Genomic DNA, 17,365 nt, shown 5'->3' on the forward strand with positions numbered 1-17,365 from the left:
ATCTAGAGGGAAAAAGAGCTGCAGCAGGGGCTGGGAGAGGCTTTGCAAGTCAGTCAGAGCTTTGAACTTTGAACTGGTTTGATATCTGAAGTCCCCTTGGCAAGTCTATGCAGAAAGGTGGGGAGACCTACAGGAAGTAGTTAGAGGTGGAATTCTGTACTGAATGCATCCTGCCTTTTTTTGCACGAGAGGCGGGGACATTTGGGAGGTTTTAAATTACTGCTTCTATCTTACCAGGGGCCATAGGTCTATTTCAATTGTTTATTTCATCTTGATTTAACTTTGGTAGATTGTCTGCATCAAGAAAGGCATCCTTTTCAAAGCTTTTAGGTTTCTCCACTGGGTGGGATGCAGAGTTTAAAAGCAGCCCCATGATTCTCAGCTTTCCTTGGTGACTTCCGTAATTTCCCCTTCCTCTCTAAATTTCTTAACTTCCCCTGCAAGTCCTCAACCATCAACCCCAGGGCTTCTCACCCTATTGAAAAGGGCCCCTGCCTCAGTCCCTGCTCCCCTTCTGCCTCCAACCTGTGTCCGCCTGAGAGACCCTCTACCTCAGCAGTAACCCCTATGCCTTGTCCACCCCAGCTGCTTTTGCTGAGGTCGCCCGGGCACTTCTGTCAACTCTGGCACTGTCCCTGCCTCTCTCTCTGTGAGTCAGAACTCTTGTGCTTACTTGGGCTCTTGGGAGGTTCCTCCAGGGTTGGCAGAGGCCACACTAGGATGACTGACAGAGTCCATCTTCCTCAAGGCCCTTGAGCAAGTGCTTGAGAATTCCTTGCAGAGCAGTAAAAGGACAGTAAATCTATATACTCATTACTCTCATATTGGGGAGGCCAGTCCACAGCATGTATGGGTCGGGCTGGGGGTGGGGATTTAGATCTTCACTATACAAACCAACTCCTCAAATCGGGAGCGGGGGCGGGGCAAGTGGCTGAGAAACCAGAGCTGACAGTGGACCTCATTGTCCTCTGGGCTCCTATGGAGCCGTTCTGGGTCCGCGACATTTGAAATACCAAGGTCTGAAAGAGCCTCCCCATTCTGCCTGGCTGTTTGGCCCCATCAGCTGCAGTCCAGACCTGTTGTCTTCTCCCACCCGTGGGACAGAGTGATGCCTCATAGGAGAATAGATGGCAAATACCGCTTGCCTAGGGCCTCGGGGAACTGTTGGGCACTCTGAGCTTCTCTCGCCTCAGAGATGGGGTATTTGTAGATGTGATGCCACAGTCTTTCCTCCCAGGTCTCTCTACGAGTTAGCTTACGGAGAGATCTCAGTCCACTCCAACTAGATCCAAACCTGAGGGGCCTTGGTGTCATAGAGTGGCTGTGAGCGTCCAGCTCTGCTTGAGATAATGGCTCCTTTACATCCCCTTTACAGAAAATGGGCTTACTCCAGCCGCCTCAGAGGACAACGTCCTGGGTACAGTTCTAGAGGGTTAGGGTCCATGGTGGAGATCATGGCAACAGGCAGGCATGGAGCAGAATCTGAGGGCTTACATCAGGACCATACACATAAGGCAGAAAGAGGGAGGGGAGGGTGGGGGAAGGGAGGAAGGGGAGGGGGAGGGGGAGGGGAGGAGCAGGGGGAGGGGGAGGGGGAGGAGAGAGAGAAGAACTAACTGGGAATGGCATGGGCTTTTGAAACCTCAGCACTTACTTACCCCTCAGTGATACACTTCTTCCAACAAGGTCACACCTCTTAATACTTCTGTCTTAATCAGGGCTTTATTTCTGTGAAGAGACACCATGACCTAGGCAACTCTCATAAAAGTATTTAACTGGGGACTCGCTTACGGTTTCAGAGTGTTAGTCCACTATCAACATGATGGGAGGCATGGCAGTGTACAGACAGACTCGGTGCAGAAGGAGCTGGGAGTTCCACATCTTGATTGGCAGGCAGCAGGAAGTGATAGAGACACACTGGCCAAGCTTGAGCATCGGAGACCTCAAAGCCCGCCCCCTAGTAACACACTTCCTCCAACAAGGCCACACCTATTCCAACAAGGCCACACCTCCTAGTAGTGCCACTCCCTGTGAACCAAGAATTCAAACACACGAGTCTATGGGGACCATACCTATTCCAACCACCACACCTTCCCCAAAAGTGAATCAAACTTTCAAATATACAAATGTATGGGGGCCATTCTTATTCAAACTACCACAGAGGGTCTGCGGAAGGACCAAATAAAGATGCAATAAAAGTTTGACTGTTCACCCTTCATAATCCTTCCTTTCCATTTGGAAATGGTTCTAGACCCTGACCCCTATCGGCCAGCCAAGGAATTTATAGCTTGTATCAGGGACCAGACTCTCTGTCTAGGTACTCTCAGAGACTAAGCTTGGAGACATAGCATCATGGTTGGGAGCCTGGGACACTGCCTCCAAGGTTGTCTGGAATAGGGAGAGGGTCTGAGCAGCTGCCAATGCCCGTGGTGCCCTGGGTGGGTGTGGGGAAGGTCTTACTCCTCTCTACTTGTTTCCTCAGGGAAAAGGAAGAAGCCAGGAAGGAGATGGAGCGTCTGACAGAGGACATGATTGCTTCCCAAGAGGTGCAGGGCCTCATGGACATCATAGGTGAAGTCTTGCCCTTCAGTTCCAAGAGTAGGCCTGCCCCAGGCAGGAAAGTCTCCAGGTATCGGTGGTGCCTGCTCTGGCTCCTCCACAGAGGCTCTTGCCACCCTCAGGGGGTCCTCTGCTCAGTTTCCTGGAGGATGCCTTTTGAGCGTAACCCCAGGAGGGACACCCAGTGGCTACTGACAGTGGGCGATTCCTAAGAAGGACGCATGGAAGGAGCTTGCTACCTTTTGTGATTTGGCCCTTGTACTTCTCAAGCCACGCCTCCTTCTCACTGCACGGTCTAGTTTCACATTATCCCCGCTGTGGGCGCCCTCACACTTGTCCTTATGGTTAAAAAGCGACTCAGTATAGAAAAACAGAAGGCACAAGTGCCGGTCAGCAGGAGTGCCTCTCTCTTGCTGAGAGCCCCAGGGTGGCAGCCAGCTTCCAGCCTCCTAGACAGACACTGGGCAAAGCAGAGTAGAGGATGGAGAGGGGCTTGGGCTCAGGGCTTTAGGGTTTAGCTTCACACCTGCTCAGCCAACAACCCTCACTCCACCCCCCTTCACTCCCCCATCCTCCCTCACCCCAACCCCCAATCCAACCCCCCCAACCCCTCCCCTGCTCCAACCTCCCCCCACCACACCCTCCCTTCACCCACCCACCTCACTCTACCACCTTACCCACCCCCTGCTCCACTCCACCCCTCCACATCCCTTCCACCCCTCTACCCCCTACTCCACTGCCAACCCCCCCCACTCCGCCCCATCTACCCTCCCCCACTCCAACCCCCCCCCCCCATGATTTAGTTCTTTAATACCAAAACAGAGTGTGTAGGCCTGGCTCTGCTTCTGCCCTTGGGGAATTCTGGCATCACTGAGCCAGGATAGAAGGAAAGGAACAAACTTTGTCCAGGTAAAGAGGGTTAGCAGGGTCTTGGTCTGGCTGTGAGTGAGGCAGGGGTGGGGGAGTGGGGGCATGGGGTGTTCTCTGAGACGTTTTACAGCTCTCCTAGACAGTGTTTAGTGAAACAGCTCTTTTATTTGGGGGGAACAGGGCTATATAAACCTTGGGGAGTGTGTAGGGGTTTGTGGGTGAGTGCACCTCACTGGCTGGGCTGAGGAGGCAGGAATCCTTCATTTATATGAAGAAGAATTCCAGGTGCTTTTTGGCCATTAGGCTAAAGGTGATGGAGGTGGCTGGGTCAGAAGGGCCAGGTACCCCGGGCGGGGGCGGGGGGCCATGCAGGCCTAGAACAGGGAGGAGGGATGGATCCTTACTCCTGCCAATTGGAAGATGAGATTTTGGGGGTTTAGACACATCCCCACCTCACTCTTGCTCCAGGCCCATTTATCTGTTAGTCTCCCACCCCACACCCTCCAGCCATTGCACTCAGCCCAGATCAGAGTGTGTACCTTACAGAAAGCTGGTAACAGCACCAGTCTCCTGAGTTGGTCCTCGGATGCAGTGTAGTTAGGATGCCACTACTGTGTGGTAAGCGTACTCTAGTGTTGACTAATTTGCCACAGATGATCTCTCTCTGGTTCAAATGTATTTCTAGCTTGCCTCCCCCCACCCCAGACAGGGTCTCTTTATTATGTAATGCCGGCTGTCCTGGAACTCCCTGCATAGATCAGGCTGGCCTCGAACTCTCGGAGATCACTTGCCTCTGCCTCCCCAGTACTGAGATTCACAGTGTTCATCCCTAGTCCTGGCCTTTACATGGTAGTGTATGGCTTTCAAACAGGGTGATATTGAACACTGTGATGCGAAACAGGCTTAGTGTTGTGTGGTTTTTGCTCAGCTGTAGACAAATGTAAGTACTCTGGGCACACTGAAGGTGGGATGAACTAAGCTTTGAGGCTCAGTAGATGAGGGGCAATTAAATATACTTCAGCTCACAGTACTTCTTACTTAACAACGATTTCATCAGATCAGGACTCCTTTGAATTAAAGAAGCACCCGTATGTGTATTTGAATCTATAAACCTTTTTTTTTGTTTGTTTTTTGCATTCGCCTTCTTAATGCCAGGATGACAGGCATGCACCGCCCACACCTGACTGAAATTGTTTTTGAAGAACACCATAAACACTGTCATTCTACCTACACCGGTTGGTTGGGAACTTTGCCCAGTTATCTGTCTACTCAGCTGTGGTACCGGGGCTTGGACCCCGAGTGTGAGCATGTTGGCAAGAGCTAGGCTATCCCTGCCCCAGTCACTTGCCTGTGAGTGGGAGCCTTGGTCCCCACAGTGCAAGTGTTCACTTGCATCTTTCCTCATAATTCTTAAGCTTCTGCCCGCTGGCCTGACTTTGGGGTCTGCCTCTGAACTCAGGCCTGAGGGAGGATGCTCTCTGCCAGGCGCCTCAGCTCTGCTGTTTGCCCCCACAGTTCCCGAGAAGGTGAGCAACCTCCAAGAGTATGAAGACCACAAGAAGAGGAAGTACCTGAGGGCGCTGGCGAGCTTTCAGGAAGAGTTGGAGCAGATTGGGGTGGTGAGACCCTGCTCCTGTCTCCTCTGTTGTTGCAGCATCCCCTGGGCGGGGAGGTGTGTTTCCACTGTCCCCAGCCTCCTTTCTCCTCTCAGTGTCTTCAGTGTCTCAGCACAACAGACGGATGGAATCACAGCGGGGTGTGTTCAAGGGACTTGCTAGAGGAAGGGCATAAGCATAGACTCCCATAACTCTCAGAAAACCCCTGTAAGTTAAAGGCTTGTACCTCACCTTGCAGAGAGGCCCCAAGTCTTTCCAGGATAGGTTTGAAAGGGGTCAAGTCAGAACCTCATTTGGGTCTGGCTCCAAAGCCCAGCCTTTGACTCACTGCCAGTCCTGCCGATGGAGGGGCAGAGGTATCTAAGGACCACGTTCCAACGCCTGAGACCATGGTAGGCATTTCTCATTCAAGCCACCACAGACTCTTCCGTACTTCCTCACTCGTGGCTCCTCTTCCTCTCTAGACCATCTCTTCATCTCTCACCATACAGGAGCCTGGAAGGTTCCTAAACAAGACCAAGTTATGCACAAGCCTGCACACTTCACCCTCTCTCTTCTCTTACCCCACCGCGAGTCCCAAGTATTGGCATGTGTCCAAGGCACTCAGAGCAGACACCGGCCTGTCCTCCTTATGTCCCAGTTAGATGCCAACCCCACCATCACTGTTCCTCGCTTCCAACAGCCTTGGCTTTTATATCCACAGCAAGCTCACCTTCCTCTCACCTGCTCCTTTAGTGGCTGTCTGTTGAACACCAGCTATGGGCCACGGCTGAAATGAGGACAAGAGTGCTCCTCTGTACGATTAGGGAGAGGTTTTTATTGTAGATGTGCGGGAGAGTGCAGCCAGAGGCATCTGGAGGGGTCTGCACTGAACAGGACTATGAGAGGGAAGGTGGGGGGAGAGTGAGGAGGAGAGAGGACCAAGAAAAGAGGATCAAGAGGGCAAGTGGCAGAAGGTGCAGGGTTTTATAAGGAAGAGAAGCTGAGGGAACGGAGGGAAGGGGAGAGGGCAGGAGGGGAGGCAAGAGGAGGGTAGGGAGAGGGGGAGGGGGAGGGGGATGGGAGTTTAGGATAAGGGATGTGGTGGGAAGTGTTGTGAAGGAGCCATAGCTTCTGAATGAGTCTTGAAGCTAAGCAGACACTTTGATGTGTAGATAGGCACCTCAGCCATTTGTCCTGAGTTTCTTTGGGACCTGACAGGCTAGACTGGATGGCAGCTCCTCCTTCAGCTGCAGAGGGGAGACTCAAGTAGTAACAGGCATCACACAGGCACCGTGCCTTGTGTGTCGCCAGGTGTCCTGGCCCTCTCTGGGTGTGAGTCCATCATCAATTCTCAGCTCTCCCGGTTTAGATAAGGATCTTTCTTGAGACAAGATGGGGTCCGGCATCTGCCCCCGCACTAGGGAGGGCTGCCTCCTATCTGGGGGGTTGCTGCCCTAACCCTCAACCTCCTGGCCTGTCACAGGAGTTGGAACCTCTCATCCTGGAGAAAGGGAAACTTCTTCTGAAAAAGATCTCAAAGTCTGATGAGGACGTTGACAAGCTCTTCAAGAACGTCGAGATCGAACCAGACCTCGATAGCTACACTATCGAAGTAGGGGTCCCCTGTGACTATGCCTGCTCCCCCTGCCTCTCCAGGAACCCCTTGCCTGATCCGGTGCCCCTTTGCAGACCCTGTTGGAACTGTGGGAAAAGGTGGCTGAAAGATTCATGCAGCAGAAGCAGGAGATTAAGGAGCTGGATGAAGAGCTGTTGGCCCTGGAGTTTTCTCGAGCTGACAAGGCAAGATGGCCGCAAATGAGTTCCTTGGTGGCTTTCTCTAGAAGGGTGTGTGGGCATCAGTCTTTTTTCCTGCTAGCGGTCTGGGAACTGAGAGTGACCCAACTTTCTCCTCTCCAGCTAAAGGAAGTGCTGAAGAAATATGTCGGCATCATAGAGAAAACCGCCTACATCCTGCAGCCCGACGTATATAGGCTGATAGATAAAGAAGCCATGGTGAGTGGTGTCCTGTGGTGGGGGAGCGTGACCCAGGGTATCCTGAGCCTGGTGCCTCAGGAATGCAGGACATCACATCTGTGACGTACCTTAGTAACTCAGGCAGGCTTTTTGGTCAGGAACCAAACCTTTGTAACTGCATTTTCTTTTTTCTTTTTTAAAAAATGATGTATGTATGTATGTATGTATGTATGTATGTATGTATGTATGTATGTGAATATACTGTCACTGTCTTCAGACACTCTAGTAGAGGGCATCAGATCCCATTACAGATGGATGTGAGCCACCATGTGGTTGCTGGGATTTGAACTCAGGACCTCTGGAAGAGCAGTCAGTGTTCTTAACCTCTGAGCCATCTCTCCAGCCCAATAGCAATCACTGTAGACTGCTGTTTATAGCTGCATGCCCAGTGGCTTACTCACACAGCAACCATATCCCAGCTACTGTGTGTATGGTGCTATGGGTGCTGTCGTCTTAGGACTTTCACTGTCCCTCCTACGCTCAGCAGTCCCAGCCTACTCTGGTTTTCTCTTCCTGACTCTCCTGCCAGCCAGGGGTGTCTGTGGCTGCACCACACCTACTTTTTGGATCTCCACTCCCAGTCTCCCCATACTGCTGTCTGTGTCAGGAATGTAAGAAATTCAAGGTTGTTTATGATGTCCCCAGAAGAACCCCTGACCCCTCTGCTATGTGAGAGGGCTCTTGCTTGGGCTGTTCCCAGGCGTGTTGTGGTCTTTGTGCAGAGCTGAGCATGCCCTAGACTTTCAACTGGGGACAGCAGTGCTCCCTCCCTGCCAGGGTGTGTTTTGCGGGTGACAGCAGAGGCCTTGATAGTAACAATTGTCCTTATGTTAAAATTTTACCCTTAAGGAGTTATGTTTAAATTTAAGTGTATATATGGACGTCTCTCTGTGTGCATGTGCCACACGTATGTAAACACCTGTAGAGACCAAAACAGGGCACCGGATCCCCGAAGCTGGAGTCACAGGTGGTTGTGAGCCACCCAATTGAGGAGGGGCCACAAGCACTTTTAACCACTGAGCCATCTTTCCAGCCCCTAAATTTTCATTTTAAATTAGCATACAAAATGTGCTTCGTTGTAGCGTTTTTCTGAACACGATTTGTTTTGTGGATCCCCTCCCCAGCCCATAGCCCCCCTCAGTAGCCTCCTCTCAGTTTTCTTGTCGCATGTTCTGTTACCCCTCCCCTTCCCTGACACCCCTCTTCTCTTCTCATGGTCCTCTCTGTAGTTTAATAATTTATACCCACACTCACACTCGCGCGTATACGTCAGGCACATATAAACATTAGCAGGTCCACACTTGATGGGGAATATGCAATACTTGTCCCCCTAAAGTTTGGTGTGTCTCTAGGGACCCTCCAGTCTGGATTGTAGCCCAGTACTGTGCCTGATCTCCTCACTGTTGCCACCTGTGCATTAATCCCATCTAATTTCAAAACCGCTCTGCTCTGGCCCTATCCTCAAAGCACAGCCATGGACCTGAAGGGCAAAGAAATAGTTGCTTAGGCCCCAGCAGCACAGGGCTTGCTGGCATGAACCCTCAGGCCCTACTGGAAAGCCATTCTGGGATTCCTTCCCCATGAACCTGGCTATGCCTTCAACTCCTTAGAAGACTCAGGAAGCAGGTTTAGTCACATGTCGTGTCCTACGAGACGAGGGGGAAGCTGCCTCTCATATTAGCGGCAGGGCTAATAAAGGGCAGAAGCATGGTGTGTGATAGGGGCCGTTCCTGTCCTGCGCTGGGGACATGCAGATGAGTGCTCCTGGAAGCACTGGGATTGGATCTGATCCGACACATCCTTGGGTCTGGATCTCAAAGCTAGCCCATGTGCCTGGGCCCCGATGGAACAGAACAAATTAATGTAAGGGTAGCAAACTGTCACTGGTATGCTACCCGCTCCCATTTTTAAGCAGTGAGCCAGGCAGCTACATATCTGGGTTGGGGTTCCTGATATCAGGAACACCATTAAGCCTTCCAGGAAGACCCCTGAAGAAGTGGTCCTTAGCATGCCTCACAGTCAACCACAGCCTCACCAAGCCCTGGCCTACCTCTCTCCTGACTTCTCCCCTAGTCCCTCTTATCCAGCCTTACTCTGGCCAGAGAACTGCCCAGTCTAAAGCCCTACCCCCTCCTGACCACAGGCCATGAACCAGGCTCTCCTGGGCAACCGGAGGGCCATCGCTCAGCTGTTAGTCAACCTGACTGAGGCCACCCTACAGCAGGAACTTGACAACCGCCACCGCTGGCAGAGCCTGGTGGACACCTGGAAGGCCCTCAAGAAGGAGGGCCTGATACAGCGCTTCACGTCAGTGGTGACCTCCCTGCCCGCCCTCACCGCCCCTCCCCCCGCTCCCACCTACAGCTCTCTCCTTCCTGCTGCCTTCTTCATCGTGTACAAACGCTAGTTTCCTATGCCCCTCTGTTTAAAGTTAGGAATAGATAAAAGCATCCAAAAGAAACAGAGTCACCACTGACGCTTCCTAGAAGGGCTGGAGCTGGGACTGGAGAGTTTTAGACCCACAGAGTCCACGCCATCTTAGATTGTCTCCCCCCACAAACGTTATTTCATAACTCTCTTCCGAGCTCCCTATGAATTATCAGGGAGTAGTCGCCCAATTATCTGAGTAATTCCCATGCTCTCCTATCAGCTATAACCCTTGGCCTGGAAGAACAGATATTTCTCAGGTGGATGCCACCACCTTTCAGGAGCACAGTTCCTCTGTAGGAGAAACAGGGAGGAGAGACCCCCTCTCTGCACTGTGTGCTGAAGCTCAACCTTGTCCTTCCGTGTGACCTTGATGAAGTCCCCAAGCATTCCAAGCCCACCCCCTCCACATGACAGGTGTCCTACTGGCCCTGGGTTTCCGGTGATGATTTAGCGAGATGCTCTAACAGAGCCAGTCTGGAACCAGGATTGGGACTGTTACAAAAGTCAGCAGCGAATGGCCACAGCTGACTTCCTGGGCACTCCCCGTGATGCAGGGCACAGGCTCAGGGCTTTGTCATCTGAGTCTAAGGGTTGGAGTGGAAGTGGGACTTGTTCCAGGTCACAGAGTAGGAGGTCAGGACTCCATGGCATCTGAAGCTTCCGTGCTGAGAGATGGTTTGCAGTTCTTGCCGCGCGCCTTCCCCCCTTCATCTCCCTTCTATCCTCGGTGACCCAGAGAGAGGCCCAGGTGGACCATTACGGCCTGGGTTGGTAGGTCAGGGTTATGGGGTTCTGAGCATTCTTGCCCAGGTCTCTGGCCCACTTCTCTCCTCTGTGTCTGGCTGTCCAGTGAGTTCATGGCTAGCGAGGAGATCCAGGAACCCCCAGAAGTGAAGAAGGAACTAGAAGAAATGCAGAAGAACCAGGAGGTCCTTCAAAAAGTGAGGCTTGACCACCTCTGCACCATCTGGTAAGACCACCATGTGGTATGGTGTATAGGAAGGAAGACCACCAGAGCCAACACCTTTGGGGGACTGGCAGGGAAGCCATGTGGCCTAGATCTTCCCTCTGAAACCCTTCTGCACCAGGCTATCTCCTGGTGCTAGAGGACTGGGCTGACCACCCTGGCCCCAGTGGCAAGAAAGGTCATAGGTCACTCACTATGGAAAGAAGCTTAGATTGTTCCTGCCAAAGAGATCATGAGGACACAGTGGCCAGGGAGGAAGGAGTAGAGAGGAGAGAGGAGAGAGGAAGGAGGAAGAATAAGAGATGAAGGAGGAAAAAGGAGGGAAGAGGAAGGAGGAGGGAGGAGGGAAGAGGGAGGAGGGAAGAGAGAGGAGGAAAGAGGAAGGAGGGAAGAGGGAGGAGGGAAGAGAGAGGCGGGAAGAGAGAGGAGGAAAGAGGGAGGAGGGAAGAGGGAGGAGGGAAGAGAGAGGAGGGAAGAGGGAGGAGGGAAGAGGGAGGAGGGAAGAGGGAAGAGGGAAGAGGGAAGAGGGAGGAGGGAAGAGGGAGGGGGGAAGACAGAGGAGGGAAGAGAGAGGAGGAAAGAGGAAGGAGAGAAGAGGGAGGAGGAAAGTGGAAGGAGGGAAGAGGGATGAGAGGTCTGATAAAACGTGATCCCATCCTCCTGAGGCATGTATGAGGCAGGTAGGAGGACACAACATCAGGATGCTGCTGTCACAGAAGAGGCTCCATTTAGAGTCTTTCTGATAGCGACACTGTGAATAATATAAAAGACCTTTTTCTGAGACTTGTTTGGGGCAGCAGGAGACCCCATAGGTTCCTTAGCTTCTTCAGTAATATTATTGACAGTATATTGAATACACTAACCATTTTGACAAACTTCCGGCATGCAAGGCTTACCTGTCATCTCTTCTTTCCCCCAGTAACCTCCTGCCCCCTAACTATAACAAAAACCAGCTGACTGAGTGGTATAACTCTCTCACTTCCCTCAACAAGCAGCTTGGTAAGCAATGTCTGTGGGATTTTCAGAACTTTCAGCATTTTCAGAACTAGCTTGTCACTGTCAGCCCTCCAACTACATATCTGAGGAGCTGAGGCCCCTCTGCCCTGGGATTTTAGAATGCGTGAGCCCTGAAGACCTCCTCTGCTCACTACCCATAGTGTTCATAGCCATGCTAGTCTCAAATTCTGACCCCTGACATCTGACCCCTGACCTAAGCCTGGGGGTAAAGACAGTCTCTGCTCAACTCTCAAGATGGCACAATGGCCATTTCCTGAGAGCCTTAGAGTTGGAGGTATGAGGTTAAGGTCTGATCCCACTTTGTCCTGATACATAACCTTGAGAAAGCCATGACACCTCAAGGCCTCGGTGTCTTCCCCTGTAGAGCAGAGATGTGAACAGGGCTAACCATGGCCCCTACCTTGTGGATTAATGACTATTCATAGTTCAGCCCCTAGCTCACAGCAAGAAGGCTCAATCATAAGTGGTAACAATTTAGACTGTCCCATATTAGGAGTGTCAGGTCACAACCGTAGGCCAGCCACCTGGTTTGGAAATAAATTGCAGGGCATGGCCGCCCTTGTTTGCTTTCTTGTACTCCCAGGCTGCTTGCTCACTGCAGCAGAGACTGTGCAACCACAAAGCTAGACATAGGGAGCCTCTCACTTTGTGGACAGAGGGTTCCAAGCCGTGCTTCTCAGGATGTGATCATTGGTCCATCTTTGAGGCTCACCACAACCCAGTGAGGTCAGTCAGTGGCCATGCAGTGGTCGCTCACATGACCGTGACACAATACATGATGAGCAACTGAAGAGAGCGCCGAGACCTCTCTGGCTCGTGGTTTCAGCGGATGCCGAAGGCATAGCTGCAAGCAAGATGGTGGGAGCCTATGGCAGAGACTGCACATCACAGCGGACCAGGGAGCAGAGAGGGTCCTTGAACCACGGGCAGAGCTGTGGCCTTTAAAGGTCCACCCCTAATAAGCTACTTCTTCTGCCAGCTAGGCCTCATCTCCTAAAGGTTTCAAAGCCTCTCAAACAGTGCCACCCAGCCATAGCCATCAAACACGTGCTCAAAACCGGAGCTCGTGGTGTACATTTCAGATTTAAGACCCTCACTGCACCATTGTCCTTGGAATTGTCCCAGAAGACCCCTTTTGCTAGAGATGAACTCCTCATATGAGGTCATCCTCTTGGGGCTCTAAGAACTCTCTGAGGAGGGAGGTACCAGCCCCTGACCTGAATAGAGGGCTCTGACCAATCTGAGCAGAGCAACCTTCGCTACGGAGGTTCTTGGTTGAGCAGAGCTGATTCTCTTTGCGAAGGGAGCACCTCTGCTTCTAAGTTTTCTCTTACTCTTGGGAGAATGCCTGACTCATCTCACCCATTTTATGTTCTGTCCCTGGAGACACCTACCACATGGACAGCATGTCACTGGTACACTTCCTGTATGAGAAAGTTTGGCAGCAGTGTCTGTCCCGTGTGCAGGAATGCAAGGTAGGTTTTCCTCTCTGGAGTCCGGGAAGAGGAGCTGTGTGCTGGGGCCTTCTCTGTCTCCTCCATCCCCTTTGGTCATGATCTAGGCTTTTCTCCCTCCCTGTCAGTCACCAGGTACTCACTGGCCATTGGGCATTCAGGTCCCCTCTACCTGGCTGACCCTGCAGTCTACGGGGCTTAGCCCAGCATCCAAGCCCCCTGTGAAACAGAACTTTATATTCATAAGCCATCTTTGTCGTTAACTCTTGGCTGTATGCTTCACAGCACTGCGCCTTGCTCCTCCTTGATGGAGGCCATATTCTAAATGGATACCAGAAGGCCCCTTTCATAGACAGTACTGATCCTGGCTCCAGTCCCACCATTGTCTCTGGCCTGTCTGCCTCTGCACAGGGTAAAGCAGCAAGTTTAGTCCCAACCTGTCCAGGACTGTGATAGGTTTTTTTTTGGGGGGGGGGGGTTTGGGGAGATAGTTTGTCAAAATAACTCCTCCCTGCCTTGTTGGTAAAAGTGTCCAGATGAAACATCTTCAAAAGCCTAGGCATTTTGAAAAGTTCTGAGCTCTGAGAGTCCACTTACTACCGGCAGGGAGTGTCTCCTATTCTCCGGGTACTTCCGGCCAGCTCTGCTCTGCACCCCACCCATCTAGGAACAGACCCAAGGGAATCACTGGTACTGTTCTAGCCCTCTTGGGGCCCTGAAGCAGCTCCTTGATGACTGCTCTGTGCTTCAGAGCCCCGTGCCAGGCTCTGCCTCGTTCTCTCCCCACCCGCAGCAGCAGCTGTTGGAGTGGAAAGCCTTTTCTGAAGCAGAGGCAGAGAGCCTAGTGAACCCAACCTTCTTCCTGATGGTGGGGGAGTTCCAGAGCAAGGTGGAGAAGCAGCTGGAGCTCCTGGATGTATGTACCGGGGTGCCGGGGACCCCGGAGGTGGGGCACATCTCCGGAGTACTAGACTGCAAACCCTACAAGTCTCTCTAGGGTGTCTCTGGTGTAGCCACTCGCTGGTCCTTACCAGTCCCTTCCTGCATAGGTCTCCTGTGTTAACCACAGCCAGGCTCATCCCTTGGGTCCTAGAAACCACCCTGACATCTGGGCTACTTAGGTTTGGGCAAGCCACTTAGGCAGAACCACTGTTGACCCTGGTGTTGAAGGCTCGGGAAGGCAAGAGTGGTGTCCAGTCCCAAGAAGTCTGTAGCCTTGTCCCAGAGTCAGCAAGCTCTTTCTGTGAAGGGCCAAGAATTGTGTGGAGCCTCGCAGGCCACAGGAGTCCGTCACAGCCTGTCACTTTTACCAGCCTAAAGAACTGGAATCAAAGGGTGTAGCTATGCTCTAATACGTTTGTTAGAGCCAGGGTCTGTGCTTCCTTTAAGCTCCACGGTATTTTTTTCTCACTGCTTTGATTTAAAAAAAAAAACAAAACAAAACATTTAAAAATTGGAGAATCTGTGATTAGTTCACGAGTCCAAACAAAAACAGACGGAGGGCCAAATTTATCCCACAGTCTAGTTTACTGTTGTGTTAAATATTAAAAAGGGGGGCACCATCCCACACTACACTGGGCAGGCTGTTCTCATCTCAGCAGACTCTCTGGCCTAGAGCTCCTGAAAACCGCTAAGTTCCCACGGTGGGTCACTACCACGCCAGCCAATTTCTACAGCTGGCTAGGGGTGCCCTGTACCTTCCTCTGGAACTCAGCTGAGTTGCTGTGTGAAGGAAAACACCACACGATCTTAGTTCAGACTCAACAGGTAACCCAATCGCTGGGCACAACAACTAACATCCTCAATTAGTAAGCCATTCTGAATTAAATCCTCCAGTAGTAGATCCCAATGGGTCTGCCATCCAACCGCGGGACTCTAGTTCTTTGCTTCTTGTACCCCAAGCTCTCTTCTCCAGAAGACTGCAAGTCATTTTTCTCCTCCTCCCCCCCAACCTCCCCTCCCCACCCGACCAGGAAGTCCCACCTTACTCCTCACCCAGTGATTGGTCCCCTGTAATCTCTATTCATTAGGGGAAGGTCCTATCCGTCTTTGTCCTAGACTTACATACAACATGGGTAGTTTTTTGTGTGTTGGTTTTTCAAATGTGGGGTGCTGGCCATTAAACTCAGCCCCTCACACATGCTAAGAAAACCCTCTGCCAACCAAATCTCTCTAGTCCTAACATGTAGAATTCTTTTCAAGAATTTTTATATTTTATTTTATGTATATGAGTATTTTGCCTGCATGCACTTATATGCACTATGTGTGCCCAGTTGCCTAAGGAGGACAGAAGACAGCATCAGAGAAATGGAGTTAGGAATGGTTGTGAGCCACCATGTGTGTACTGGGAACCTAACCCAAGTCTTCTGAAAGAAACAACACATGCTCTTAACCACTGAGCTGTCTTGCCAGCCCCTGGCATGCAGTTTTTAAAAGGTAAATTTGTATGTGAGATTTTTACCAGCAGGTGTGGAATTGTATCCAGATGCTAAGAGACAGAACGTTCTACAGAAAGATGCCCAAGTCCTAGGTCCTACTACCTCATGCAGGGAAGGCCAGGAGTCCAGATGAAGCCCGTCTTAGTTAGAGTTTCTATTTCTAAAACATCACGATCAAATCAGCTCAGGGAGCAATGGGTCTATTTTGTTTACACTTCCACAGTGCAGCCCATCACTGAAAAGAGTCAGGACAGAAGCCGAAGGCAGGAACCTGGAGGCAGGAGCTGAAGCAGACGCCATGGAGGAGCACTGCGATACTGGCTTGCTCCCAATGGTGTCTGCTCAGTCTACTTTCTTCGATTCTGCCCAGGAGTGGATAGCACCATCCACCGTGGGCTGGGTCTGCCACATCGATCATTAATCAGGAAAATGCTCGACATATTTACATATGGGCCAATCATATGGAGGCAATTCGTTATCTTAGTTAAAAGTCTCATTTCCCGGCTTATGACAAGGCAACACGAAACTAAACAACACAGTGCTTGAAGCCAACACTGAGGGATGGTGCCCAGGCAGTAGTTTGGAGACACAGGCCTCTGTAGAAGGGCCATTCTTGGGGCTTGGGCTAGTCCGCCCTCCAGGTAACCTTCCCTGTTTTCTACCACGGCAGAGCTCCTTTGAGATTTTGGCCAAGGACACGGAATTGAAGAGCTCGGACCTCTTCAGGTACTTCCAAGAGGCAGTGAAGCTGTGGGAGGGGCACCAGAGTGTCCTGTTGACCCAAGAGCTGGAGCTGGAGAAGAGGATAGAGCAGCATCGACAGAAGCACAACCAGGAGACCCAGGTGCCGAAGTCCGGAGCCGTGTGTACATGGCCCACGAGGAAATGTGGGCGGGACCGGGACTCGAGCTGCCTGAACTCAGCCAGCTTTCAGATGGGGGGGGAAGCCAACTGGGGGTTGGGGATTTAGCTCAGTGGTAGAGCACTTGCCTAGCAAGCTCAAGGCCCTGGGTTTGGTCCCCAGCTCCGGAAAAACAAACAAACAAACAAACAAAAAAAAAAAACAAAGCCAAAGCCCTTAAACTACAATATGTGTGCGGGTGGAGACCCCAAGGCATGCCTTGATCCTGGGGGGACGCGGGAGTAACAGGAAGAAGCCTGAACCATGCCAGAGCCCTGCAATAGATCTTGGAGCTCAAGCTTGGCTCTAAGAGTGTACACAAGAAAGAGAGGAAGGACAGACAGACCGACTGACTGACCGACTGACTGACCGACTGACTGACTGAATAACTGAATGGGGAGTAGTCTGGGTGTTTAACATGATTTGGCAGGGTGGTTTAAGGGGTCAGGGCCCTTGCAGGGAAGCTAAACAACCTGAGTTCAATCACTGGGTCCCATAAAGTGCCAGGAGAGGCCCCTGAGAATTGTTCTCTGACTTTCAAACTCATGTGCCTGCATACACACACACACACACACACACACACACCACAGAGAGGGGGGGGAGAGAGAGAGAGAGAGGGAGGGAGGGAGGGAGGGAGGGAGGGAGGGAGGGAGGGAGGGAGGGAGGGAGGGAGGAAGGGGAGGAGGGATGGTATAAATAAAGAAAATAAGAAAATAAACAAGATTCTCAGAGTATAATTTCCTAAGCCATGGCTTACTGATGGACGAAGAGAATGCATTCTTCCTGCCCTCGCCCCCTAGTGTTGAAAGAAGATAACAACATGACACATCTCACGGGAACTACACTGTCCTGATAGTGAACACCAGAATTATTCATATGCAGTTGTTCGCGTGGTGGGGGAGAGGGCACAGACCCTTGTAGGACGTAAAGTCTAGTTAAAGACACAGTGAACCTTTTTATGGGAAGTTTCTAAGGAGAAACTGACCAGACCCGCATTCCTAGCCTAACAAGTAAGGTTGCTTCATTGTGAGGAAATGCTGACACTGACGATGACTTCTGGGCTCCTAAGCTTGCATCAGTCTATTGGGGGATAGCTG

At 51.6% G+C, this 17,365-nt stretch overlaps 1 protein-coding gene across 3 annotated transcripts in view; it reads left to right on the forward strand.

The window, feature by feature from the left end:
• Ccdc180 (coiled-coil domain containing 180) overlaps nt 1-17,365 on the forward strand; it is a 68,606-nt gene that overhangs the window by 3,559 nt on the left and 47,682 nt on the right. For 2 of the 3 annotated variants that reach the window (XM_017593913.3, NM_001427684.1), the window contains 11 exons: nt 2,483-2,571; nt 4,945-5,048; nt 6,511-6,639; nt 6,717-6,827; nt 6,945-7,040; nt 9,205-9,368; nt 10,342-10,461; nt 11,378-11,457; nt 12,862-12,950; nt 13,723-13,845; nt 16,038-16,211. In XM_017593913.3, coding sequence (XP_017449402.2) covers nt 2,483-2,571; nt 4,945-5,048; nt 6,511-6,639; nt 6,717-6,827; nt 6,945-7,040; nt 9,205-9,368; nt 10,342-10,461; nt 11,378-11,457; nt 12,862-12,950; nt 13,723-13,845; nt 16,038-16,211 — 1,279 coding nt within the window. The remainder of the gene's footprint in view (nt 1-2,482; nt 2,572-4,944; nt 5,049-6,510; nt 6,640-6,716; nt 6,828-6,944; nt 7,041-9,204; nt 9,369-10,341; nt 10,462-11,377; nt 11,458-12,861; nt 12,951-13,722; nt 13,846-16,037; nt 16,212-17,365) is intronic. The other variant, XM_063287055.1, reaches the window with a different exon arrangement.

Source organism: Rattus norvegicus, chromosome 5 (genome assembly GCF_036323735.1).
Source record: "Rattus norvegicus strain BN/NHsdMcwi chromosome 5, GRCr8, whole genome shotgun sequence".
Taxonomy (NCBI): domain Eukaryota; kingdom Metazoa; phylum Chordata; class Mammalia; order Rodentia; family Muridae; genus Rattus; species Rattus norvegicus.